Here is a 27,416-nt window from a genome sequence, read left to right as displayed (position 1 = left end):
ACAGTACAGCTGACTGTAATGGATAACTGAAACCAAGTCCAGGTTTTCTCAAAGTACTAAAACTTATTTAACTTATTCTCATGTCATTAATAGAAGGAAGCAAAACTCAAATTAATCAACTGTATGTTTATTATTGTGTCTGTCATTTCTCTGTCTGTTATGTCCACTAAACAACATTATAGACCTTCACATTGCTGAATGAATCGTGCACCAGACAATAAGAGTCAGTGTGGATTTTCTAACCGTCACCCACCTCAGTGTTCTCTGTGGCGTCTTTGTAGATTTTGCCCTCAGGCTTTTATTTTAACATTAGATGAGAGCAAACTATTTGATGTAGCGTATCAAATGAGGTATTTGATCAAGAGCTGATGCTGACAGGAGGTCTGAGTGCTCCGAGGGGGGAGGCAGGTTGACAAAGGCACAAGATAACCAGAATAATCAAATCACATATCACACATATAATATCAGATAGTTATGTGCATCAAACTCAATGAGACCAACCTATTGTGCAAAATTGTACACAAAAAAATTAAAAAATAAAATATATTATTAAAAGGTGTAAAGGTGATGCAACACACATCTTAAGAGCCTTATTTAAAGCTGCAGTAGGTGGGATTTTGGCCCTGGAGGCAGTAGAACAATTAAGTTTTAATCCGACATTTGACACATATTATCATCTTAAATTTACCAGGAACAGAGAGCAAACAGTATTTATTTAGAATAGTTTCACCAGTGAACACTGAACTGAATGAAAGTCAAATATCCAGTCTCTTTCTTGGCCTGTTTCTGTCGCCAACAGCTCCTGAGAAAACTGTCAGCTGATAAATGCTCCACTATGTTCACCTGCTGGTTCCTAACTGCGTCTGTTGTCTGTCTGGTGCTGGGCAGGTAGAGCCACACAGCTGTCTGATGAATCTGGAAAAATAAATGTTAGACTTTGATGGCCTGAAAACTCAAATAATTCACCCAAAGAAGCTGAAGCTCTCTGTAAACCAAGGCAAAGATCGAAGCTGATGCTAATTCTCTAAATGCATGTCTGTTTTCACATCACATACTCATTCATTCACTATAAATGTGTGAAATATTGAGTTGAGTGGCTTTAAATAGCCGTATTCTCGCCTGGAAAGATTTGTATTTTCAATATTTCAATTCTAATGCAAAACTCAAAGTCTAAACTAAGTTAAACTGAACGACAATAAACAGTAAACAACTTCAGCCAGAGCTTCTCCACAGCTCACACCTACTGACTGTAAATATTCATGACACACTTTGGATCCATCTGCACTCGTCCACTCGCTCATGGAAATGATTCATTATTGACTTATTATTGGAAGGAATTTAAATCCAATCATCATGGTATCAAAACGACAGCAGGGACAGTGGTTGAGAAAATGATAGTAACTTGATTCTACAACACTGAATAATAATTAGAGGAGAAACGATTCCTCCTCCTTCTCCTCCTCGTCTTCCTCCTCTGTAACAGTGAAAACCAAATGTTTATACCATTCACTTTTGTCACATCTTTCAGGTACTGAGGCTTTGGAGCCTTGTTTCAGTCTTTTTCTTCTGTGCTGCATTTTAACCATATGAATCTGGACCAAGTGCTTTCTACTCCCCTTTTTCTGTATGAAATACAAAAGCATTGTTCTTAGTTGTTCTTAGTTAAACTCTTAAGACTCCAGTGTGTGCTGATCTCTTACTTTTTTGCCAGAGGATAGTAATCCACAAACAAAACTGTGCTGTACATGTCTAAATTGGGGATTAGTGCAAGTCTGTTGCGCTGCACAGTATGGTTAATGTGTGTGTGTTGTGTGTGTGGGTGAGTGATAGAGCATGAGAGAGACTAGGACACAATGACACACTGCAGCAGGTGACATGCTGCAGGAGGAGAAAAAAGGAAAAGCCGTCATGATGGAAATGCACACGTGGGCCTTATACATCTCACCCCTTCATCAGCCAGCTGCCGAGCTGCTGATCCAAGCCAATTTGTCTTGGGGAGGGCTCAGAAAGGAAGTGCTGCTCAGTCACTTTGGAGGAGCACACGGTCTCTGCCTTCCCGCCACCTCCTCCTGGATAATAAACTTCTGAGGCCAGGGCCGTGTGGGTCAAGCTTGGATTAATGATATCTTTGGCAGGCTCAGGGAAGCCTTACCCTACCAATGCAATCACAGATCCCCTCCAACCAGCCCACCCACCCACTGTCAGCACGGCAAAGGCACATTAACTTATCTACAAGTCATTTGCATTTCTCTTATACTCCCCCACCCCGCTCTCCCCCGCCTCCCTCTCTCCTTCCTCTCCAGCTGACGTAAAGGCTGTTAAGTTGAAAGTGTTCAGTTATAAATTAACATCTGTCCGAGTTCAGCCATAATACAGCTCGCCCCTGACCTTGATCAATAGCTGAAGTCTCTGCTGAGAATTGTTTCATTTTACATTAATGTCAGTGTGAACGTGGGAGATTTGGGAGTGGGGTGGGTGGCAATTGGTGGTGGTGGTGGTGGTGTTGGGGAGGGAGGGCCCGAGGGGCGGGCGGGGTGTGGAGGGCACTACCCAATCAGGAGATTTCAAAGCCAGAGCAGCACTTTCATCCTCTTACACCATGACTGATTAAATCACATTAGGAGAATTACTGTAGCTTGTGTTGAGTCCCTCCTCCACACAGACGATGCATACAAGTAAAATTATTGTGAGAAAATGACAAACAATGCACAACTTTCAACTACTGATCGTGAACGCACCATACTGTGAACCCACCTAGCCTATCCATGTAACTTTACTGTTAAATTTAGTGTTCACTTAGCACAAACAGTTGGCCCAACATCTTTTTTTTATGTTATAAGCTAATTAGTTCAAGGCCAACTGACAACACACACTGTTCACTTAACATTTATTTTGTTAGTTTAATGAATGAACTACAAACACATTGTTAAAAATATATGACAAACAAAAACATGTAATTACAACAAGAGCTGCAGGGTTTTGATGAACACAAAACCTATGCGGTTTAAACATTAAAGCTTGCTTGATTCATGAGTTATCTTTACCAACTTATTATTTTCTAGAAGCATAAGAATGTATAATTTAATAAACAACATTTAATTAAAAGGTTGAGTGCAGTTTACATTTCTTATTTGTGCAACTTTAAAGCTTTTGAATTAGAAATAAAACTTATGTTATAATGTTTGCATCAATTCAACTCAAATATTTAATATTATGGCATTATATTGTTACACTAAATGGACCTTATGGATATTATGCACTATATATATTTTCATAGTTGTGAATTAGTGTTAAAATGAGTCCTCACTCACTTGGTTGCCTGCAATGAAATTATAGCATTCATGTTGCGTAACAGTGCAGCTCTTTAATGAAACAAATTAACCCAGGAACATGAGGTCCTGAAACAAAAACACCAACTTTAAGTCCATTATAACCTCATTCTCTGGGCAGTACAATTAAGGGTTAGGTGCGGATAATAGAGCAGATAATGACACGAGTGACAAATCTGAGTGCAGAGGCCAGTTCTATTTTCATCCACAACTGCCAGTTGGAGGGAGGGAAATTTGGCCTGGCTATCTAAAACTCATTGTATCCTGGCAGTCAGGTTGAAAAATCACCTTTGGCAGTCACCTTGCACTAGAGATACCCAGTTAGGTTTTGTTTGGTCAGTTCATGGCCAAACAAAAAGAGGCTGTGAGAGAGAGAGAGAGGAGGAAGGGATGGAAAGGGATACAGAGTGAATGGGGATGGCGAGCTCCTGACCTCTGTGGCGGTGGGATTAAAGCACCCATCAGAGCCTCCAGTGAGGAATAAATGAGATTTTTGGTCAAGACAGTCTAATGAGCATGTCAAAGAGAAGCAGAGCAGGTAGATAAAATCTCCTCCTGCCACCTGCTTTTAATAAAAGATTTAAAAACATTAAACGTGAAGCAGGCAATGTTTGGTTCCTATCAATTCCTCCCTGTGGGATTTTATCTTTGTCTCATCACTTTAAACTTCGTATTTTTCATTATTCATTCTCATTAATATTATCATTCTTCAGAGGAAGCAGTGATACCATCCTTAACTTAATGCATCACAGCATGGTACCATGGATGGAAGTTAAACTACTGTTACAGTTCAATTTAGTCATTTAATTAGACAACTGTCCTTTTCTTAGTGGGAAATATATTTATCAACCAAAGTCTGTCTGAACCTGCTACAGATGGGGATATGCTGCTTTTCAGATTGTTTATAGCCAACCTTTTTTTCTAGTTGAGTAATTATGTGACAGACCAAACAAACGATTAACAAGTTAGTCTGCAACTAACTGGTATAGCATGTTGAGTGTTGAAAACCTGGACAACATTACAGCTATGTTTTTTCTGTTGTGCAGTTTGTTGACTTTTGAGTAAAGGATGGGAACTGTGGAGCATGCAGAGCATGTACGAAGTCGATCCAACTTAGTCAAACATTTACTTGGACTTTGACACTTCACACTTTGAAATCTGATTAACAATTTTCAGTCATATTAACATATTCCAGTTTTAGTTGGACTGAACATACTGAGTGTCTGGTCCAGGTACTCAATAGTCATCTAGAAGTCCCTGTAGAGTCATACAGTAGATATGTCTCTCCCCCACACAGACGGGTGTGTTAGGTACTGTAGGTCACTAATATACTGTAATCACTGACCCCTCCTTGCACTGTTGCCTTCAGGAAGGAGGCTGCAGAGCATCTGTGCAAAGTCAGCCAGACTGAGCAACAGCTTCTTACCCCAAGCCACTGGGACTTTAATACCCTTCGGACAGAGCCCCTCCCCTCCTGCTGACACCACAGACAACACCAAACAACACCAACACCAAATTACACTAGTTTACTAAAACTAACTACACTAACCTTACTTAGAAAGACACCAGTTTCTAAGCTACTGCACAGTTATAGATACATAAAAAAAATGTTCTGTGTTACTGACCTGATATCATCTCAACCAAAACTGAAACAATATCTCATACTATTTTCAAGTGTTTCCTTTGGATGTTACAATTAATTGATTTTGATTTTAGGCATTCACATAATCTCACCGTGAATAATTTACAAAACCAAACAGCAAACTCACAAAGTTAGTGAAGAGTCAGACGCTTTTCTCAAGTGTTGGTAGACAGACACACAGACAACTTAGAAGAAGAGCGAACATTGGATGTCACGTTATGTTTGTAAGAAGATAAGAAGCAAATTGCGTGATAAAATGTTGTGTTTACTGTTCTGTTGCCCCATGTGGCAAAATTAAATCCATAAGTGCAGCTCGGAGCTCAAATCTGAACCTTCCATGAAGAGACATGTGGATTATATTTGCAGCTCTGCACATTTCTTGAACTGTCAAGTGGTAAATACAGCTGTGTGTATGAAACACATTATGCTGCTGATGTATTTACTGCTGCTTCGTTCAGTCCTTCAGTGGTTAAAATCATCAGCTACCGCTGTGTACAGACCTCTTTACTAAAGCAGGGGTATATGAAACTAAATAAGTAGGTGGCTGCAGGTCGTTCCGTGTCTCTCACCAAAGGTGTTATTTTAGAGTTTTGTTTATATGGCAGCAACAAAACCGATGAAGTGAAACTGAGAAAAAAAAAAGATTTTCACAATGTCCCGACAACATTTTTGCAGACTCAGCTGATCTAAAATCCAGAATATAAAATAAAATCCTCCCCCTCACCTAGAAAGCTCTTAATAGTCCCATAATATCCTAAAGAGCTCATAGCCTTTTATTACCCTACTAAAACACTGCACTCCCAAAATGGAGGCTTACTCCTGGTTCCCATTGGGAGGTCGAGCCTCCAGCTCTCAGGCTCCTCTGCTGTGGAGCCGTCTCCTTGTTTGGGTCCAGGAGGCAGACGCTCTCTCTGTGTTTAAGCCCATACTCCGGGACGTCTCAGTCTTTCCTTGAACCATTCCCCTAATTATGCTGCTATAGGCTTAAACTGCCGGGGGACTTCCCATGATGCACAGGGCTCCTCTCTCCTCCCCTCTCTCTCCATCTGCACTCATTCATATCCCATTAATGCATTTTACTAACTCGCCTCTTCTCTCCTCCGGAGCTGTACAGTTCAGAACTGTGACATAAGCCGGCTACAATTATTATTATTAGTCTCTTTATTATCATTATTAGTTTTCTCTCCCCTTCTTTCTCTCTCTCTTTCAACAAATACTTGAGAAATCGTAGTATCTGTTTGTTTGGCTATGGGGGGGCTGTTGGGTCATAATTTCAGCTCTATATAAAACACTGATGTCTAAAAAGCTTATCATTTCCATATAGTTCCTATACAAACACAAATGTGAGTTTCAATATTGAGCAGATTGTTCCGTTGCTTATTATTCCATCTGAAAATTAAATATCACACACCAAACCAAAACAAGAGACATACTGTAGCATGCTAATCTGACTGTAGCTAATATAGTTTATGTCGCGCTTCCAAGACCTTCAACTTGGAGCTTTTCAGTTGGCTTGGCGAGTAAATCACTCTCTGTGCCGCCAAGTTGGGTTGTGAACTCTCTGCGATCATTACAACACGCTTGCTGAATTATTCACTCATTTCAGCTTGACCTACATTTTGTTTTAAATCAATGAAAGTGACATTGTATGACTCCAATCCGTCAGATCTTCCTTCAATGCAGCAACTCAGGCGCACACAAGAATCAAATATTAATTTTCATAATCAAGTGTCTGTTTTTTTTTTCCTATTGCAATTTGTTGATGTAATGAAATTTAGAATAGCCTACTGATTGACAGCCCTAACAGTTAGCAACACACTTGATACCAGGACCTTCAAGCAGCTAAATGGAATTTAGTTGTCATTAATTCTATCATCTACGCCTGTGCATTTTCTACTGTGGCATGTCACAATGGAAAAATCTGTGTATACAGTAGGCCTACAGAAAACTTGAATAACTGTCTCATAATAGAGCAACATCTGTCAGTACAGTGATATTTGATCATACTTAGAGGCAGCATTCGGGAATAAATAAATTTGCATTTCATGTTCTTGAGCCAAATGTCCTGTGAACATCCTGTTCAGATATGTTTTAAACTCTGCTATGATCCATATTTAGTTGTTTGTTGTTTTAATCTCTTCTGACTTCCTGATTGAGAAACCCGGATCAGGCCATATGCCCCACCCACCACCTGCTGGATCCAGGTGACAGAGCAGAGAGTGTCAAGATAAATGAGGAAACATCAGAGAGACTAAGCCACGTTTGAGCCTCACTCAGACCCAGACACAGAGGAGTTGTCTGTTCAGTCTGGAACCAGAGACTATCAGACGGGTCAGAGTGTTAGCACAGTTAGCATTGTTTATTTGTTAGCTTGTAACTGGCAGTGGCTGACACAGAGTTAGCCAGTTGTGCCAATGCTAACTCCTTCTCTCTCTCTGTCTTTTCTCTGTACTGACATGGTTTCAGGTATAAATCATCCTGCCCGCCCCATCCCCACAGATTGACAGTAGGCTATTGGTCATACTGTCTGTAAACATCATGCGCCTTTTTTGAATAACAAAGGAGAACATGTTGTTATGTGATGACTCAGTTATATAATTTAGTAGCCAAAGACAGGGCATCCATGTAATGTTTGTTCACAGTTTTCGACCTTGTTTAATCCTGAATTGTCCATTTGCAATTTAGATGGTGAATCATGTGACATCTAACATTTGAGCTTCAGGCGCTTTGTGCTCTGAAAAAATGTAACAATGCCACAGAGAGGCAGAGCTGGAGTGATGACAGGGAAGAGAGAATGACTAATTTCTAAGCATGCTACTGTCAGTGGCACAAGTTTTTAGTTGCGTGTGTATGTGTGTATGTGTGTGTGTGTGTGTTTACACTAGACCATCTGTATGTGGTGGGAAGCCCGATCACATTTCCGTTGCAAAGAACCATTTAGGGCTAATGGCGCCCACACCCACTCAGCGTCGGCTTAAAAGCTCGTGACAATGTGGGGAAGGCCCCTTGTTTGTGAAGCTGAGTTGCAGCTGACAAAGGTTGAGCCACTTCACTCCCACGCAGCACCAAGCACATTCGTACAGGCACATTCGATAACGCGCTAATAACACCACAAGGCCTCCTCCAAGATTGTCTCACAACCAGACACCTGAGCAGGACAGGTAGGTGGAAGACTCCTGTCGAAGGCGACCCGCTGATAGTTAGGAATTGCCAATTAACGCCGGTGTCAAAGTGTCAATCTGGGCTGATTTCCACTGAGTCACCCAGCAATCTAAAACACTTACTGAAGAAGAGGGTGCTGAGAGAGGGAGAGAGAGGAGAGAGGAGAGAAAAGAAAGAGAGGAGGGGAAAGTTGAAGAGGGAGAGATCAGAGACAATTACTCTACGCCTTTTCCCTCAATGTCAAAGGCATTGCTGCATAATTTAGTCGGGCTGGTTGGCAAATGGCAGAATGGGCAAATAAAAAAAGACAGAGGTGGAGCCCGGAGGATCCGGGAGGCTTCGTCTGTCTGAGGCAGGAACAGTGGGGAACAAACAAAAGCTTGTCCTGTTAACAACAGACAAATGGAAACGACTGCAATTTCTAGGTGGGTATAAAAATGGCCTCAGTACTAAAGGCAGCTTCAATCCACCATCCTCTTGTGTCCCTGACAGGTTGCTTTTTAAAAGCTCAGCTGAACAGTTTAGCAGATGAATCGGCTCTGAAACACATCATGTATGGAGGAACAGAGACACCACAGGAACAGTAATAAAGCGTTTCTTGAATTTTGGAATTCATGAGTGAATAATCCACCAATAACAAGTAAATATTCAAAAACAGATTTACAAAAGCTGCAAAAAACTCATTTAGAAATAGATTAATTAATTAATAAAGAAGCCTAACCCTGACCCTAACCCTGCTTTTGATTAGCATAGCCATTTAGATTTTCCATTTGCCGTTTCCGTGACACTCTGGACCCACAGTAACCTACCCCTGAAACCAGACCAATCCATGGGATGAAACAAGCCCTCAAACCACTCATAGGATATCGATAACATGTATTTACCAGCATTGAAGGTCCAAAGTGCCATGGAGTGGATAAATGGAGAAGCTTAATGGCTAAGCTAATCAATTCAATTAACTAAGAGCAACTGAAAAAAGGAAATATATATTTGGGCTGTCAATCAATCAATTGATGAAATATTTAATTGTGATTAATCACAATTAATCACACATTTTGAACATTTATGTGTTACCTTTAAAGGAATATTTCTGATAAAAGGCTGGATGTACTCCAGTGGTAACTTACTTCATACCGACAGTAACTGCAAAAAACCCTGACCCATATGATGGGACTTTGTAGCTACAGTTCCTGTTCAGAAGTTGTTGTTGGTTTTCATTATTTACATTATATGTACATTAACATTATTTATTACTTGCATCACTGCAGCGCTTTCTAAATCATGGTTTAGATTGCAACTGCAAGCTGATTTACTTCTGGCAACTGATTCAAACTATGAGTCAAATCAAAAGCCAGAACACATTCATTTCTTTTCTCTGTTTTTATAATAGATAAATAAAAGTGGAGTTCGGTGGACTTTAAGTGCAGCAGTGTCATGAGTTTTGTGCATTCCTTCTAAATCCATATTTAATGCCACATTTCTAATAAGATATGAAATGCTTCATTACTTTTCCTGTGACATCCCTGGTCCTCCTTATTATTCATTGTTTTTGATCAGTCTCTGTCTCTGCTGTTAAGTGACAGTAAAACTGAAAACCTCTTCAAAGTTACAATAAATGAACTGATATGAGTTTGAAAATGGGGCCAGATTAAAATTCTGCCCTTTCGCTTCTGATTAACAGAACAATCTCTTGTACCCAAAACAGTGTCTCAGTCAACATCTGCACTGCTCTCGCTTTAGGCAGATGTGTCAAGCCATGAAGAAAGAGCTGAGCAGCAGAGAAACAGAAAGTGAAACGGCATCTGCTCGCTCTGGCCCTTTCATCTCCTCTTGGCTGAGTTTTCTGTAAATCAGGGAAAGAGGGTTTGACTCTGCACGCCTGTCACCAGGCATCAGCATTTAAGTCCAGATTTAACGCTCGAGAAAAGGAGATTCATTTTTACCCACTTTATTGAGAGTCAATACAGAGAGTAATGGCAAATTTATTGGATTGCCATGGTAACCGTTGGGAAAAGTGGTTTCTCTCTGTCTCTGTGTGTGTCTCTCTGGGCTGAAGAGGCTGTATTGTACGCCTCTACAGGGCTGGCACAGGTCAAAACGCTGCATTACAATGTTCACTGAGCTCGCTTCTTTAAAAATAGATCCCTGAGACACTTAACATACATTTTACATGTGCTCACTTTGCTCTGTGGTGGATGTCGACTTACTTATTTACTCCATTCATTTAACCCTCCACTTCCTTCACAAACTTCAAGCTGCGATGTGAATTGTTGCCAGACAGGTCTCTTTGTTTTAACTACCTGCTGGATGCCATTTTTTATTCTCAGCGTCCACTAAATCATATCTGTTTCAGGACACCATGCCACGGATCTGTGCAGCATCACTGCGTCTTTGGTGCCTTTCCTCCATCGTAACATCTAACCCTGCCATCCTCCGACCGTCTAACGAGACCCGAGTCGTCAGCAGTGGCTTCACACACTCCAGTTTTAATCATCTCATACCCTTAATGAAGCTGACAGCTCCATCTGTGTAGTGTATAGCGGGGTTGCAGTTACTAGCTGCACAATCACCGGGAACAATCAGGGAGCATCTGGAGGCACCAGCAACAATCCCGTCCACCCCCACACCCTCCTCCTCTGACACCTCCTGTACTGTATGATGGCCAGGGAGCTGTGAGAGCAGTGTCAGCAACGCATCCACACAAACTCCAGTCCAAACTAAGTGAGATACGTACAAGATGAATTCTCCTCTTCAGCCAGATGTTTATGGCTTCACAGCTGCAGCAGCTTCAGGTTGTTTATGGCTCTTGAAGGTCTATGGCTACAGCTACGTATGTCCAGATAATCACAGACACATCCAACTGCAACTCATTAACCTTCAGTTGAGACTTACTTGTGGATGGCTGACACCATAATACTAAATTCAATTCAATTTTATTTCTCATCAGCCAAATCATAATATGTAATTATTTCAGTTGTCTATAAAAGTATTCTTCTCTCATGAAAGTGATTGTCTTCCTTGTAAAAGTGTCCGTCTTAAGGCGCCATCTGGTGCAAATGTTATCGAGATAATGCAGTAGCAAACAGCTGTTTTCCATGTTATCGTGGAGCGGTGGCATCCACAACAGAAAACAAACTCACACTCTGTCTGAGCCCCTCTGTTCTTTGTTCATTCTGGATGGCAGCGTGAGCATGTTTCGTATATGTGAGATGTGTTTAAAAAGACGCAGGGACCATCTCTACTTGTGATGGCGAAGTTTCTTTTCCTCCCACCAGAAGCAGCCTCCATCGTCTCTTGTTAACATTTCCATGTTTCCCACATTCTGTGTTATAAACTGTTTGTATACAACATCTATTGCACGTCTGTCCGTCCTGAGTGAGGGATCCTTCCTCTGTTGCTCACCCTGAGGTTTCTCCAATTTTTCCCTGTGGAGCTGATACAAGTCTGACTTTTACTGTGATAGGACACCGTACTAGTTGCTGAACAGGTGCTGCATTTTATTTTCCTCTATGTGTACATGTAAATAATTGTTTTCATAAAGTAACTTAAAGGTAGGGTTGGAGATCCTGGAAAAACGATTAGAGCAGGCCATACTTTGAAAATACACTGTACAAAAGTCCAAGCCCCTTTCCTCACACTTCTCTCTGAAGCCACGCCTCCAGAGCTCAGGAACACGCAACGCTTGTTCAGCGTAGGGTTCAAATCAAGGTGAAGCCACGAAGGTGAGCAACGTGGCTTTCTGCAATACTTTTTCTCGTGGCTCATTCACGTGAAAGAAAACACCTAAAATCATAATAAACCACCCAGCATCCAGCTTGGAGCTACATTGCCACCTATACCAGACTTCAGTGTGGTATATTGAATCACTGGTGTTGTCTTTTCCGCGGTCTCAACTTGTTGAAGACTCTGATTGCACACATGATTAGTGCGGTAACGGTACGTGCAGAGGGGGTAGAGAGGGCGAGAGACGGCAGCTTGATGGACACATCATGATCCAATTGACTTAAACGTTGCGTTCACGATGAATGGATGCTGTTTTTACAGGATTGTCCGTCCCACAGGTGACTCACTTTTTTCATTTTTTGAGGAAGCATTTAATTAATTGGTTGCAATCACAGTGTTAAGAGGATTTAAAACAGTTAGTAAAAAATGCTCCAGAGTAGGATCTCCAACCCTACCTTTAACTTCTTTATTCTGGGGAAGACACTGGATTTTCCACAATGTGAGTTTCTCCTCTTGTCGTTCTGCACTTTCACTGTCAACAGTGAGTGGGAGGTAAAACACTGAGCTCACAGTCAACAGATGCCTCAGCTGTAATGTTCTTTCTCTGTGTACCTGGTTTCCAACCAAACCAAACTGCTCTGCACAAAGTCACAGTGCATGAGTAGTAACTGCACCTTCGTCAACCAGTCGAGTCACAGTTTACATACTTATTGTCCACAGGCACACGTCATATATTTAATGAATGCTCTGGAGAATTTTTGTCACCAGTTCATTATCCGACCAAATATGTTACTTATGGTCACAGTCTCCCCTTCTGTTCCTGAGGTATGACAATGACGAATGACCAGACATGTTATATTGTTATATCACAGTAAAGCTGATCACATTTCACATCATTGTTTTATCTTGTCCAACATTAGTGTAAAATTCTGAATAATTAATGCATGAATTAAAACATTATAGCCAAAAACATGGGTTTTGTAGGTCACAGTAACCGTGACCTTTGACCTCAAAATTTTAATAATTTTCATCTTTGATTCAAAGTGAATGTGAACAGACAGACAGAAAACGTGAAGCCCCCGGCTGTGGCATCAAAAACTAATGAGACAGGGCAAAGCAGGCAAAGTCGATCATTAGTGCACCACATTGTTATCTAAGTGGATCTTACCTAGCTTATTTTGACTGTTCTGCTTAATGTAATTGTAATGTCCACTACAGCTTTTCATAATTTTTCTGTGTAATTGTATGTATAATGTGACATTTACTGTGATAAATGTGTAGTAGCAGTTTTTGTAGATTTTTTCCCTCATATTTTCTTACTCATGCTCACTGTTGTAAACAAAACAATGTAAGTGACACCTGAAGTCAAATCACATGTCAGAGTTTCCATTTAAACTAAAGATCAGCTGTCGTCGTGTCTGCCAGAGAAATAGTGCAGTTTATCTGCTGAAGAGTAGAAACTAAGTGACCTGAATAAATGGACAGTGACACAGTGAAAACACTGAATCACAGCCGTGATGATGAAACCGCCTGACGATCAGCTCTGGTCTGTCTCTACACCGGCCGGTGTCACTCACACGGTGAGATCATGAATACGATGAATGAATAAGTGAGCGAGAGCGTCTGGTAAGAAAAATGGGCGATTTAATGAGGAGACTCAGAACGATGAAATTCTGATGATAAAGTGTGTGTTTTTGAGTGTGTGTGCGTGTGTTTACTGCGCCGCGAGAACATCTGCCTTAATGTGAGGAGACATTTCATTTTAGCAGCCTGGGAACTTTGACAACTTTTCTATTGTGCTCTGAAGCTTGCATTTTTACGTTTCTTTTCTATCTTGGTGGTGAAAGAGGAGCAACAGGCCATCAGAGCTCATCATCTGATCTATTCATGATGATACTGGATCAGAGTCAAGCTGGAACCTTGAAGATTCACAATATGCTTCACCAACTATGGCTACAGTAGAGATGGAGAGATATTTTGGAAATATTTCCTCTCCATCCTATGTGTCCTCACACTGAACACCACTCATATCCTTGTTCGGCAGTAATGTTTGACACACACACACACACATGCAGTGAGAAGATTAAGGTTGTGATATGCCATACTGTATGGGCCTGAGTTAATGGACAGTAATGATCTGCGTTTGTGCAGATTGCCTCGAGTATTTTTGAGTCACAGTGAATTTGTTCGTGCAGGGATTAAAACACAATGATCTCATCATGTCACTGAGGGCCCAACTCTGACCTGCTGTGGCTGAAGAACGTAGATCAAATCTGCGGTTTTGCATGAATTTACCTTGAAAACAACTCTGTCTCGTAACGTTGTGTTATTATCTCATAGCGTGGTGAATGTGCAGGTCACAACTTGTCCACAAGAGCGTTTTGGAGTTGTTGGATTGTGTATTTGATGAGTTTGATGAGGGAAACCAAGAAATCCCATTAGCCTCCAATAGCTCTGAGCAGCTCGCGGCTCGGCTCCTCCGTTCTAAAAATAGCTTGCACCGATAATTAAAGGTAATGAACCTACTCCTAAAACTATAGGGATTATTGCAATCAGCCAATTTGCCAAAATATTGAACTATCCCTTTAATGTATCTGCTTGAGGGATAGATGTTTTTAATTTTCATTTTTGATTTTCATTTATTTTTTAAAATTTAGTCAAAGTGAGGAAGAGACACATGGAGCCTGATGCCACAGGCCTGAACAGGATGGATGAAACAAACATCTGAATATTTTATCAGCTGATAATTGGTTTAATTATTTATCAGATACTTATTAATTTTCTTGTCAGCAGTCGATTCAGCTGAGGAAACAACTTTAGGACATTAATTTGGGTTTTGGTGACCAATGATCTGAATCCACATGCAGTAAAGACAATAACACATCTCACTTACAGTCACAGGTTTAATGTTGTATTTAAAGACACTACAAAAAAATTTTAACTGGATATGCAAAAGTCTCTTGTTCCTGCTGATGTCTCTGTATGACCTATAACAGCAAACCATCGGTGGTAAGATAAGCTATCTCTAAATACAAATAGTGTACAGTAACTCTTTACCTTCGGAAGGCAGTGGTCAGGTTGGTCCGCTGGACGAAACGATTTATGGCACGCGCAAGCCAGACAAGGGTCTTAACGACAATACGTGCTAGCGCTCATGGGAAATGCAGTCTTCATTCCGGCAAAACACTACCACTTTTTCCACTGGGGTCGCCATAATCAACACAAAATGAAAGTTCTTTTACTTTGTTTGTGCTTTAATTGAGACACCTGTCATCTCCACATCAGCAGTGAGTGTGGTCGACGTCAGGGTGGCTGGCACATCTCTCCCTCAGGTGCACTCCAACATGACTGGATCACACAAACATGTTGTGACACAGACACTCACTGATACTCTGATTACTGGAATAATTAAACAGAGAGGAAATGAGACAGCAGGTGATTTGGTTATTTGCTGGTGAACATGATCAGTGGTGTGAAGCTCAATAACTTTGTTACACTAATCACAGAGCGCATGGCTTCATAATCACGACATGAGATATGATTTAAATTTACACCTGATTTTGCTGTTTTTATCAACCCAGAGTAGTTCAATCGAAATAACAATAATGGTAAAATATAAGTTTTGTTTAAATTTTTCTTTTGATTCTTGTCATTGTCATAGGGTCCTCTTAACATCTACGGTTAGAAATCATCTTCATGCTCTACTGCAGCAGTGAAACCAGAATCAGAACTGACAGAGTGATGAAATCTGTGTTGCGAGATGTTGTGATACTTAGCTGCTGATAGAGAGACAGGCCTCTAATAAGTTTATCCTTATTTATCTGAACGTTGTCATTTTAATGTCAGAATGTTTTGGAGGATCTTGGAAAAATGGCTGCAATATGTCAGACCTGCTGATGGTCTCCTAAAGGGGGTTGAAAGTGGAGAAACAGTAACACCAAGTGACATAGTAATAGGAGGTGATCTCTAACATTTTTGACTTCTTCAAACACAGTGTGTCCAGACAAACACACCTGAAACACACACTTTGCAATCAGGTGTACTGAGCATGTGCGAGCCAGGGTAAACAGCAAGTACAGTAGACCGTCTTTTCTATGAAAACTGAGAAAAATGGGGAGTAGTAAAGAGCCGCAGCGTAAAATTACAGAATTCAACCGAACAACAGCTGCAGAAAAGACAACAGGGTGAGTGACATTTTGATTTCATTAATGTTAGTCAGCTGATCGGAGCCCATCAAGATGCGGCTTTGGGCATCTACATCATCGTTTCGAAAGTTCTCTCTTTACACCACAACCTCTAAGTTTTCAAACAAGCACAGTGTGATTGTAGCATTTGCCTGCATGTTCTACTACCGTCACTGCTTTATATTTGGCTGCTCAAAGCAGACGACGTCATTATTGCCACAAAAAGAAGTTGATCTTATGCCAGTCTCCTGAGACCTGAGGTTCAGCCTGTGAGTGCCTGTGAGTTGTGAGTGTGAGCCTGGAGGCTGACAGGATGCAACAATGGAAATAAAGCCATGTACAGTAGCCACCAAACAGCTTGGTGCCAGATGCACTTAATGTATATCCAACATGGTGCGTACGCACAAAAGCAAACATACATAATGCAAATGGCAGTTCTGTATTTTCGGTGTAATATGTTTCAATTATCCCAGCATTGTGTTCATGTGCAGCAGCCTGGGTGGTCCACCTCAGAACAGAGCCAACACAGACCCCTGTGCTCATCACTGACTTATTTTCTTAGGAATTTGGACGTCAACTTGTTTGGCTGCTATGATTAAAACTGTAAAAGGAGGTTTCATGAAATTTTTAATATGCACGTCTGCTGAGACCAAACATGCTGCAAAGATGTCCTGAGGAACCAAATAATACTTCTGTTTGATCCAACTGACACGTAGCCACTTGCAACTTACAAGGATTAAAAACAGAGTTAAAGACTGTAGCTCAGACTGCGATGTAACTACTGACTCAAACTTTATTGTTAAAGGGGAATTGCTGTTTTTTACAATCTTTCTAGCATAAAATACGATCATTTACTCACCCAGATAATTTTGGTGTCATTACGAGTCCTTCCGACGAAATTAGATCCAGCCGATATAATGCAGAAGAATGCAGCCTCTAAATAGCACATTATCTGCCGCAAAACTCATTAATTTCACCAATATTTTGTTACAATACGCTAGTGCTATTCCCATCGGAATCCGGAGTTACCTGTTCATCCTAGGTCTGTAGGTTGACCTACTAACCTCTGACCTGAATGACGTCATCTCTGAGCGCCGTGCGGCGCAGCTTGTTTACCTGAAAGTTGCTACTGCTAATACCGAAGTGGAATCATTATTATCAGAATGAGCCGTGCAGCGCTCAGAGGTGATATCATCCAGGTCAGAGGTTAGTAGGTCAACCTACAGACCCCGGATGTTGATAACAGGTAACGCCAGACTCAGGGGGGAATAGCACTAGCGTATCATAACAAAATATTGGTGAAAAGAATGAGTTTGTGGCAGATAATGTGTTATTTAGAGGCTGCATTCTGCTGCCCCGTATACTCGCATTATATGGATATACGCGGCTCTCGGCTGGATCTAATTTCGTCGGAACGACTTGTAATGACACCATAGTTATCTGGGTGAGTAAATGATCATATTTTATGCTAGAAATAAGGTCCAGATAGTAAAAAAACGGCAATTCCCCTTTAACTGTAGCCATCGTAGCCCTGCTTTACGGCCGGCTTAGAGGCATGGTCACCCGCTGAGCAGGGCTCTGCTGGCCACATATCCACAGGCGAGGAGCTGAGTTTGAAGTGTAAAAAGCTGCTACTTTCAAATTTTGTGACGTTAGGACGCTATCAGAAAATGCTCTGAAGGCTTGGCCGGCCCATTTATTATCGGTGGTTTACGTGGCTGCTGGACGTGCCTCCAAAGCTGTTGCCTCCGACCACGTAGGCTGTGTCCTCCGCAGGATGCAGCCCCTGAATTGGGATACAGTTAACCAGAGTGATAACCACTCTGAAACTACAGCAACTACACTAACTGTTCCCCAAAACATGCTAAAAAAAAGAAGCTGTTTCTGAGAAGATGCCATTTATGCTAACCATTATGAAAGGAGGCTAATGTAACTGATTTGAAAAAGGTGCTAACTGTGCTGACCGTCATGAAAAGGTGCCAGCTGTTCTGAAATGATGCCAACTATACTCTAACTGTTCTGAAAGGATGAAGATAAGATCATTTTTTCCTTGCATAGTAAAAAAAACACATACAGACCTTTTGTCTTTGTAAAACCTCTCCTAAACTTCCCTGCCAGGGACAAAGTAGCTATTATTTTGAATAGAACAGAAACTAGAAATAAATTACAGGACAAATGCCAAATAGTTGAAGAGAGGCTTTAACTGTTAAACTGACGTGAGCTTGGATTATAGGCTAATAACATCACTCTGATTAAGACAATCACTTTAAGTTTCCCCCAGTTTGAGTTTGCATTAATCAGACTTGAGACCAAACGTAATTTATCTATAAACATCCTCAAAGACAAGGCAGCAGAGACAAGAGTCAGAGACAAAGTAAAGCACCTCTCCTTCAGTAATAGTTTCATTTCATCAGCAATTCAGCGCTGTACCGTCACCGTGGTAATTGCATCTCGCCTGGGGGCCAATATGAGACAGACACGGGTTAATGTGTTGTGAAGGCAAAGGAAAGTTTTGTGCAGCAGTTAAGCAGCATGGCTTTGCTTTGAGAAGTGATTCTGTTCCTCTGCCCTGATGGGACCCAGTCTGCTTATTGATATAACTATGTGCATCCAGTCGGAAAAATCAGACCCCACCCCCCTCCTTCATCAACACTCAGTTAGGAGTGGTGACTGATTTCCTCCAGGATCCAATATCAAGCCGTCATTCTGACTCGCAGGTGGTCTCACACTAACCTCCCAATCAGGAGAAAATGAAGAGATCACAACAACGTTGACAAGACAATTACATCCTGCCATTTAATTTCACTTCAAGTTCGAACCCATCAGTCACCACAGAGCGCACTGTATGTTTATACCACTACTATTAAAACCTACTTCTATAGTCGTTTTTATTTCAGCGTGGGAGCGCAGGGGGTTCTCTGCTTCAACGTGAAAATTACTTGTATTAATTATATTTATTAACTGAATTATTATGGAAAATTAAGTTAGAATCTGCAACTTTTTAAAATTAAATGTCCCTTTCTCACTGGCTTTGTCAAAAACAAATGCACATGGCCGGAAGGAGGGTAAGCAAAATAGTGGAAGAGGGACCGGACTTGCCCTTTAAGTGTCTGTGTGTAGAACACAAACATGGTTACGGTGAAATGAGTCCTAAAACAGTGTGTGAAGTGAATTTATTTCATTTTCACTGAGGATCTAATCTATGACTCCACCTATTTACCCTCCTCTCGGTTCCTCACTTCTCAAATCTCTGCTCAAAACATTTTTCCTGTCATTGTATATATTATACACTCAGTCTCCACCTGCTTATTTTTGTTATCGGTTGTTTCTCATTGTGTTTTTCTCTGATGAGCAGCAGCTCCAATAAACCTGCTCTATGAATACATTTGACTTGATACTGTTTTTGTTCCTCTCCTCCCTCTGCGGTGCTTTAAGGCGTTTCTCACTGTAATTGAACAGGAGGGGGCCAAGGACTTGTGATCACCCTTCCTGTTCGCTGCCTAATTTTATGACATTTTATATTAATGTACCAAATGGGAAAAGCTTCAATTAGCATAGTGCTTGTTCAGAAGTTGTTAACATGACTTATACTTTACGACTACCTGTATGGTCCATTTCAAGAAACATGTTCCTTGTGGACTTAATGAAATGGTAAATCTAATGTTCCTGGCTGGACGGCTGCGTGTCCACAGCTAAGAGGGACTGTCCATAAAAACGCCATATGTCCATGTACAGTGTTTCAGCCCCAGTGTGTTCAAGGACATTAATCACATTAGCACACAGAGCACATTAGTCATCTGCTACAGCGCATCATTATTATCATTATTATTATACTCATTAATTAGGCTATTGTTTGTTTTATCTGTTCTTGGTGATTTACCTTGGTGCAGGTGGCGCCTGCATTGTGACACCTCCATCACCATATGCTATTTTTTTCACCTGCTTGAATTAATGATAGGATGATGATCCCACACTCACCTCCCACATGTGAAAACACACCAGCTGAGTAGGTTGGAACATGCAACCAAGCTACTCAGCAGCACCGCTGCCAATCAAACTGTGGATGTCTGTCTTGGTGGTGGGTGAGGATTTTGGGGCCATGTGACGCCTTTTAAATTTAAACTTAGGTGTTCAGCATCCATTTCTCTTCTCCAATCTAGTCTAGAATTGATGCCTTTTTTGATATAAACTGGCAAAGCAGTACATTTCTAATCCAAGACTTGATCAGGAAAAGCATCCGCCTCCACTAACAACAAAGTTTTGTTGTGTTTTGTTTTTTGATTAACTTTTTCAACTTTTATACTTTATTTATTTTAACTTGCTTTTAAAACAAATCTTCCTTTCCTAACCACAAACACAAACAGGATTGAAATGTTAAAATACAATTACAAAAAAAGAGGGTTTTGGCCTCAGATAATCAAACAAGAGTTTTGATCATGTCACAAAGATGAAACAGCTGCTCTGATGTTTCTACATATACTATGTGGCTCCACTGGCTTAATGGCTCTAATGGTGCTTTAAATCACTTTAAATTGTTAAATTGCAAGGAACTGTGGCATTTTCTCCCTTTCTTTTGTAGCAGTGAAGCTTCTGTACTTATTATGTAGAGGACTATCATGCATAGCTTCATTTTATTAACCAAAAAAGTTTTTTTCGACAGCAGCTGTGGTGTAGTTACAAAGTTTTTTGTTTGAATTTTCAGATACTGCATAAGTTGCTTACCTTAGCCTCAGATCATCAAACTGAAGCCATATCACTGCTTGTGCTGTGTAGGTTTCTTTTGTTTCTTGTGGTTGAAGATAAACTGAACCTAAATCACAGGGTTCTCATCTCCACTGCACCATAACCTGTGAAAACACTGTGACTGCGTTATTTGTCTTACCTGGTTGCTCCCCATATGGCTTTGGTGGTTTGACAGTCTCCGGGCTGACGGGGGCCTTGGTGGTGCTCGGCCTCTTGGGCTCTGGTGTGGTCACTACAGTGAACGTCCTTTGCGAGGGCCTGGCTGTAGTGCTAGTGGTCGCGGCCACCGTGGTGGTCGAGACCCTGGTGAACAGCGTTACATTCGGCTCCTGTTTGTCATCGCCATCTATGCTGTCCGTCCCCGTGGGCCCCCAGTCGATAAATCCGGCCACCGTGGTAGTCCGGCCCTCCTGAGACTTGTCGTAGCTGTCCCACTTGAGCTGTCTCCGGGCTCTGAGCAACAACCTGCTGCCACTGGACGACGCTGCCGGAGCTTCTGCTACTACAGCCAGCGGATCGCCCGTCTCCATTTGAGAGTATCGCAACCGGCACTCCTTACATGACGCTTGTCCTTTATGTGCTGGCTTCCGCTGCTGTTGACCCTTGACCTTCAGCCCTATCCCTGCCCTGTTGTCTTGGGGTGGTGGGACGGGGTTGAGGAGGCGGCGGGCCACCAGCGGGCTCGCTGTTCTCCAGTGGAGCTTGTTGGGCGTGTCCCAGAGGGGCTGCAGGCGAGGCCGTGAGCGAGGCACCGATTTGGGCGTGAGTTTGATCCCCAGACCTTGACCGAGAGGGCTGCACACTGAGAAGTCCAGGGTGAGGTGGGTCATGGCCAGCAGGATCCAGACCCGGTGCCCCACACAGCCGCCTGGCCTCAGAGCAGACGGGCTGCAGAAGAATGACAGAGAGAGAGAGAGAGAGAGAGTGTTGAGATTCAAAATATTATTTTATCAATTCTGTAATTACAGCTGAGAGATGCGTTCAATATACAGTCATTGAATATTAACTGTCACATAATAGGACGTCGACATAAAGTTATCTTTGGCATCTCACAAACACTCTCTCCACCCATCCAGTAAGCTCAGCATGTGTGTGTGTGTGTGGGGGGGGGGGGGGGCAGAGCACACTGGTGTAACCTGTTCACCTGTTTAATGCAACTGCTAAAATGTTTAAAAAATAGTTATATTGCAATATACAGTAATAGTCTGTGAATGCTGTAACCACAGTCACAAGTGCAACATGCTGCTTTCTGTGCAGTGTTGATAGACAGTTGATACTGTTCATAATAGCTCAAACCAGAGTTTGAAGACTAACATAAGCATCAAAACATGACTGAGCCCATGAAATTTGTATTAGCCCCCTCTGACAACCATTGTCAAGGACAAATTTTTGCCCAGTGCTGTAGGTTTGGTGGCTGTGGGTGGGAGTATGGGGGGATTGTACATATACACACATACTGTATATATATATATCATGTTTATGTTCATATAAAGTGCAGACATTATAAATATGGGCCTATGAAAGGTGTCAGTTATAAATAATGTTGCAGGGTCACATCAGTGCAACTGTCAACGAATGTCTCCATGTCCGTCTCTATTAGAAAACCAGGTGAGAGGCTGTAAGATCTGTAAATCACACACAGCAGCAGTGGAGCGAGGAGGGGGTTCTTTGTGGATTAAAGGGCTAATTCATTTAGGGATTTATGAAGTTTTCTCGCTCTGCGCTCCGCCAGTAGGTGCAGGAGGGGCGGTACCTGGGGAGACAGCACACACACACACCCGGCACAACAACACTTATGGCCGTAACAAGGCCACTTGGCCCAGCTCTGGTTTCCCACCCTCAGGTAGATGTGTTGTAAACATTCACATCTGTATTCATGCCTCTGTTTTCTCTCTTGGCAAAGTTCTACTGCACAACTTCTTAAAGTGCTACTCAATTAACCTTCAATAATAATTAGCTCCTCGGAGCAGCTCTTGAGTTACAGTGTAAAGGTCAGACACAAAGTAAATGATGTAAAACATGCGAGTGTGAGATTATGGATTTTCCCTCTTTGCTCTCAGCTGTCAGAAGCAGCGACATCTTCTCCTTCATGTTACAGATTCATATCAATCCAGGGATGATTACACTGACACACAAGGTCAGTGCTGGTTTAGCTGATCGTCATATTCTGCATTATCTCCCGCAGACACAAAGTCATCTGATTCCCAAAGGGCACTTTGATTATGCACTGCAATGATCGTGGAGGTAACACGCCACAAGACACAGCGTGACAACTATATCACAGAAATCTTCACCTACGTGGCCGTGGTGTTAATTTATTCAACGCCAGTGTGTGTCCTAAAATGTCCTTTGTTACTTTGCAGAGCTCAGTGCTGCTCATCAACGCGACGGCGAGGTGATAGATCGGCTGGCTGTTGGGGCTGAGACCCTGCGGCGGGCTGATTTTTACAGACAACCTTCAGTGGCCCCTGGGACAAAGCTCTACATTGATTCCTAAGGGAGAAAGCTCATTATGGGCTATCTCTCATCTTTGCTGTCCTTGGCCAATTTAAGCCCTACACGGACGCCTCATTTCAGAGGCATCACAGAGGTGATGATGGATGGAAAAGTGTGAATGGGTTCATCGACTGTCGGAGGCGACACCAAGACGTCTGTCGATCATATAATCACCCAGCTATGTTTTTACAAGTCTCTTAACTGTGGTGGACGCCTGACGGGACAAACCAGACGTCTCATGGTGATGTTACCGTTTCACTCATAAACAATTCTTCTCACATGCAAATCTACATCACAGTGTTTATCAAATGTGAGCGTTCAGGAAACGACCTTGTGACAATGCCCCTCCCATGAGATTCACACCAACCAGGAGATCTGATGAATCACAATCGCTCTGCTACGGATTTGAAATCATTTTTTGTCATCCCGGCTTAATGGAGACGTCAATTCTGATCAGGAAGTCAATCTATCTTTCCAACAGGCTGCGGCATGAACCGCAGTCTGACCCAATCCAAATCAAACCGCGGACTTCATGTATAAACACAGATACACAGATAAAGGTGAAGGCTGTTTGAAGAATGATGTTGTCATGTCATGATGGTAAGTGGAAGATTCTCATTGTAGCTCTGGATTCATGCATCAAATGAATTACATGTATATCTTAGCTCTTACTCATTCAAAGAGCCCCATGACTCAACAATGGTGGACTGTAATAAAGTAAAGCTTTGAGTTGAGTACTTCAGTATGTTTTTCCAGTACCTTTACTTTACTTGAGTTTTATTTCATTTTGGAAACTTCCAAAATTTACAAGATTAATACTCTACTTTTGAGAATGATTAAGTATATTTTAGTCATTGTGACGTCAACATGTGTAACAAACACAACACAAAAGACTGAGAGTAACTAGATTTGTTTTTACATGCACCACTTGTTCACTCTTGACTTTCATGGCAGTAACTGCTGTTTTTATTCTGTAGTTGCGCAAATGACTGTTGGCTGTTTCTGTGAGTCATCAGGCTCTGTAAATGTGAAACAATGTATTGACGTGAAAATCAATACTTTAGTATCTTTTAAAATGAAGTTTCTCAGAACTTTAACTCCAGTAAAAATCTGATTATATTAGTCCTATCTGTCCACAGGATCTAAACTCTGGCTATAGTGATGAAACTGAGGACTGACTCTGATGCTGTTGTGAGTCTGCCCTTTGACAAATTATTTAAGATTAGATCAAGTCAAACAGTGTTCTTTCATGCATCACTGATTCGATTTCAAATTGGAAAAGGCCAACAGGACTTTAGTCTTCAGTCAGCGTCTTTGAACCAGGTTTTTCTCTCCCTCAACCTTTGCTTTGAGGTCTCAGCAAGCAGCAAACCACTAACTGAGAAATAATTTAGAATGGCATTTTAATTGAGCAATAAATTGTGAGTGATGTGGTGGTGAAAGAGCAGTGACAAGGTCAGTGTATTATTGACAGTTAAAAATATGGGTGATAATTTGTCTTGTGAGTGTTTTGTCCCTGACCTCAGACTCAGATCCTGGCACTTCCCCAATCAGCACACTCTAGGTAACTCAATTTTAACTCCCCGGGACAAATTAATGTGTGATCTGATAAGAAAAGTGGTTGTTCATCATGAATAATATGATGTGGAGCAGGAGGAGAATGATCTTTGAAATGTTTAATGGCCGTGTTTGTGAAGCACCTTGTGATCTCTGATGTTCAGGTCTGTCGTCAGGTTTTAAACAGATGGTGGACCTGTTCTGTTGTGAGCGCTGAATAAAGACACAGATCACTGACACTGAAATCAGGTGAGGACATAAATTAATATTAATTAATGCTAAACAGATAAGATGTAACACTGTGGCTTATGCCATTTTCTCATTTTGAAACTGTATCTCTTGAACATATCACATCTTTCTGTTCTCTCTCTGTTCTCCATCATTCAAACATGAGGAATTAGTCTAAAACTGATACAGCTGCCAACACATGTGGTCTGTGGTTCGCTCTTCACATTTAACACTGTCACTTTGAAAAACTACAACCAATCTACTGATGTCGTGCAGCATTTATTCATTAAGATATTAATTAACTATTATTCCAACCCAGAGAGGAGCTTTTATTGTGAAAAGCTTTGTGCTGGATTTTAAAGCAGAAGTAAGCGATCCGGTCGTTTTGGCAAATGCTGCGTTCCAGGCAGGCTTTTGAAACCGTAAGTTACGGCTTCAAGTCACGACTTACAACTTTGTAGCGTTCCAGGCAACCCGTAACTCGTGTTTTTCCGACCCGTGAACTCGTACCAGATCGAACTGGTACGACTTCACAGGTCGGAAAAACACGAGTTACGGGTTGCCTTGAACGCACCATAACTTCTTGTCAGCTGATGGAGTTAGCAGCCCCCGCCCTCGTCATAGATCTATTGGTCCTCGTCCCTACATCACCACATTCACGCGCATCCCTTGGCTGCACACACAGCCCTTCATGCCATCCCTCTCTCCTCATTGGATAAAACTTGTAGGATACAAGAAAAGTTTTCTCCTCGGCTCAGAGCAGAGTGACTGACAGACCCGTGTTTCAGACCAAACACTCTATGTAAGTGATTGCCGTCGGAAGATATAACTATTTAAGACTTATATTAAAGGGACAACAAGGAGTTTCTATTTGGTTATAAAAAAAGTCTCACTTTTGACTTACTTACTTACTTTCGGTTTCGTGGCGAGCCATGGGAATAACGCAGCCGAATCACCGTTTATGGTCGGAACTATGACGGTATGTGATCGTCTTCCAACCTCTGACTTTAATTCTTGATGAATGAAAACATGAGTCTGTCTTGCGCTGGTCAAAGCATTTCACGGTGCGCGCGGAGGCTCATAAATGTAGTGTGAAAACGCTTCGCTTTTCCAAAACTCCTCGTTGTCCCTTTAACACAAAAATTCCGCTTACTTCTGCTTTAAATAGAAAAACAAAAGCAAAGTTTAGATGAGTGACTACAAAGAAAAAACCTTTCATTTGAATTTTCTGTAATATAAAAAAGAAGAAGAAAATTATGAGACTACTCATTTATGTCACCTCGCTCCAAGACGAGGTGACAACTCATAGCATCTGTTTTGGAACTCATTAATTATCAGTGTGAAGACTAAACAATGTGTTATGTAATGACTTTATTTTTGAAGCTAAACCCTGAGTCACTGTCATTAATTATCTTCTTTTGGTTCATAATTATTTTGGAAATCTGAAAATAATTGATTGACAGTAATTGAAAATTCACTGCATAGTGGTGTCCATGGATCATGAGTAAAAACACAGAATTTATCTAATCCCGGCACGTGCAACAGATACGATGGACAATGGAGCATTGTTTCATAATTAATGAACCACCCTCTAATAAAGGTTGACATCCCACATACTAAAAGTATAATTTGGAAGTATACTGCACAGATGGCAGATAACGTGCAGTATTCACAGCGTGAACGTACCAGATTGCTTTCTGGTGGGAGAGTGTGTGTCTGGTGTCCTATTTTATGAGCACATGCTCCATCATCACGTCATTACTAACTTCAGAATGTAGTAAAGCTCTGACAATATGGCAGGAAATCCCTTTAGTGGAGATTGTGACGTCTCAAGCTGCCCCCACCTCCCATTTTTATCATCCCGAAGCATTGTGATTGTGCATACAGTCCCTGAGGGAGGGGGGGTGGGACGTGCAGGCAGATGGATTTTCTTGGAAAAAACACATTTAGCTGAAAAGCTAAAAACCTGGTGAGTGGGTGGAGGAGGGCACATGTTTGTCTGGGGGACTGGAAGAAAGTTAAAGTTGACTGTAAGCTACTTTATATGTATTATTCAGGCGCTATCCAGTGACCCAACAGGCTGCTTTCAAGTACTGGAGCTCAGTATGCTGAAGTCATTCTAGAGGCAGACGTAGAGGGAATGAAATGACCGAAGTTATAGAGCAGAGCGTTAATTAGCGCGTCTGTTGGCCTGGAGGATTCAGGTTTGAAGGTCAAGACGCGCTGGAATGATGATTTTAACCAGGAGTTGACAGACAGCAGATGAAAGAGGCAGCGCAGGTTTTGAAAACACCAGACAGATCACGCTTACACACAGACACACACAAGGAGTATCTACCATCAAAATACGTA

General features: G+C 41.6%; 1 protein-coding gene across 1 annotated transcript in view; it reads right to left on the bottom strand.

The window, feature by feature from the left end:
* Positions 1-27,416, bottom strand: part of ajap1 (adherens junctions associated protein 1) — a 55,275-nt gene that overhangs the window by 4,273 nt on the left and 23,586 nt on the right. Inside the window, exon 2 of the mRNA XM_085781357.1 lies at positions 20,923-21,671. Within this exon, the coding sequence (XP_085637483.1) occupies positions 20,923-21,671 (749 nt within the window). The remainder of the gene's footprint in view (positions 1-20,922; positions 21,672-27,416) is intronic.

Source organism: Trachurus japonicus, chromosome 7, assembly GCF_045865225.1.
Source record: "Trachurus japonicus isolate A0001 chromosome 7, Traja_1.0".
Taxonomy (NCBI): Eukaryota; Metazoa; Chordata; class Actinopteri; order Carangiformes; family Carangidae; genus Trachurus; species Trachurus japonicus.
The sequence above is the reverse complement of the archived record's forward strand: the minus strand, read 5'-3'. Positions and strand labels throughout refer to the sequence as shown.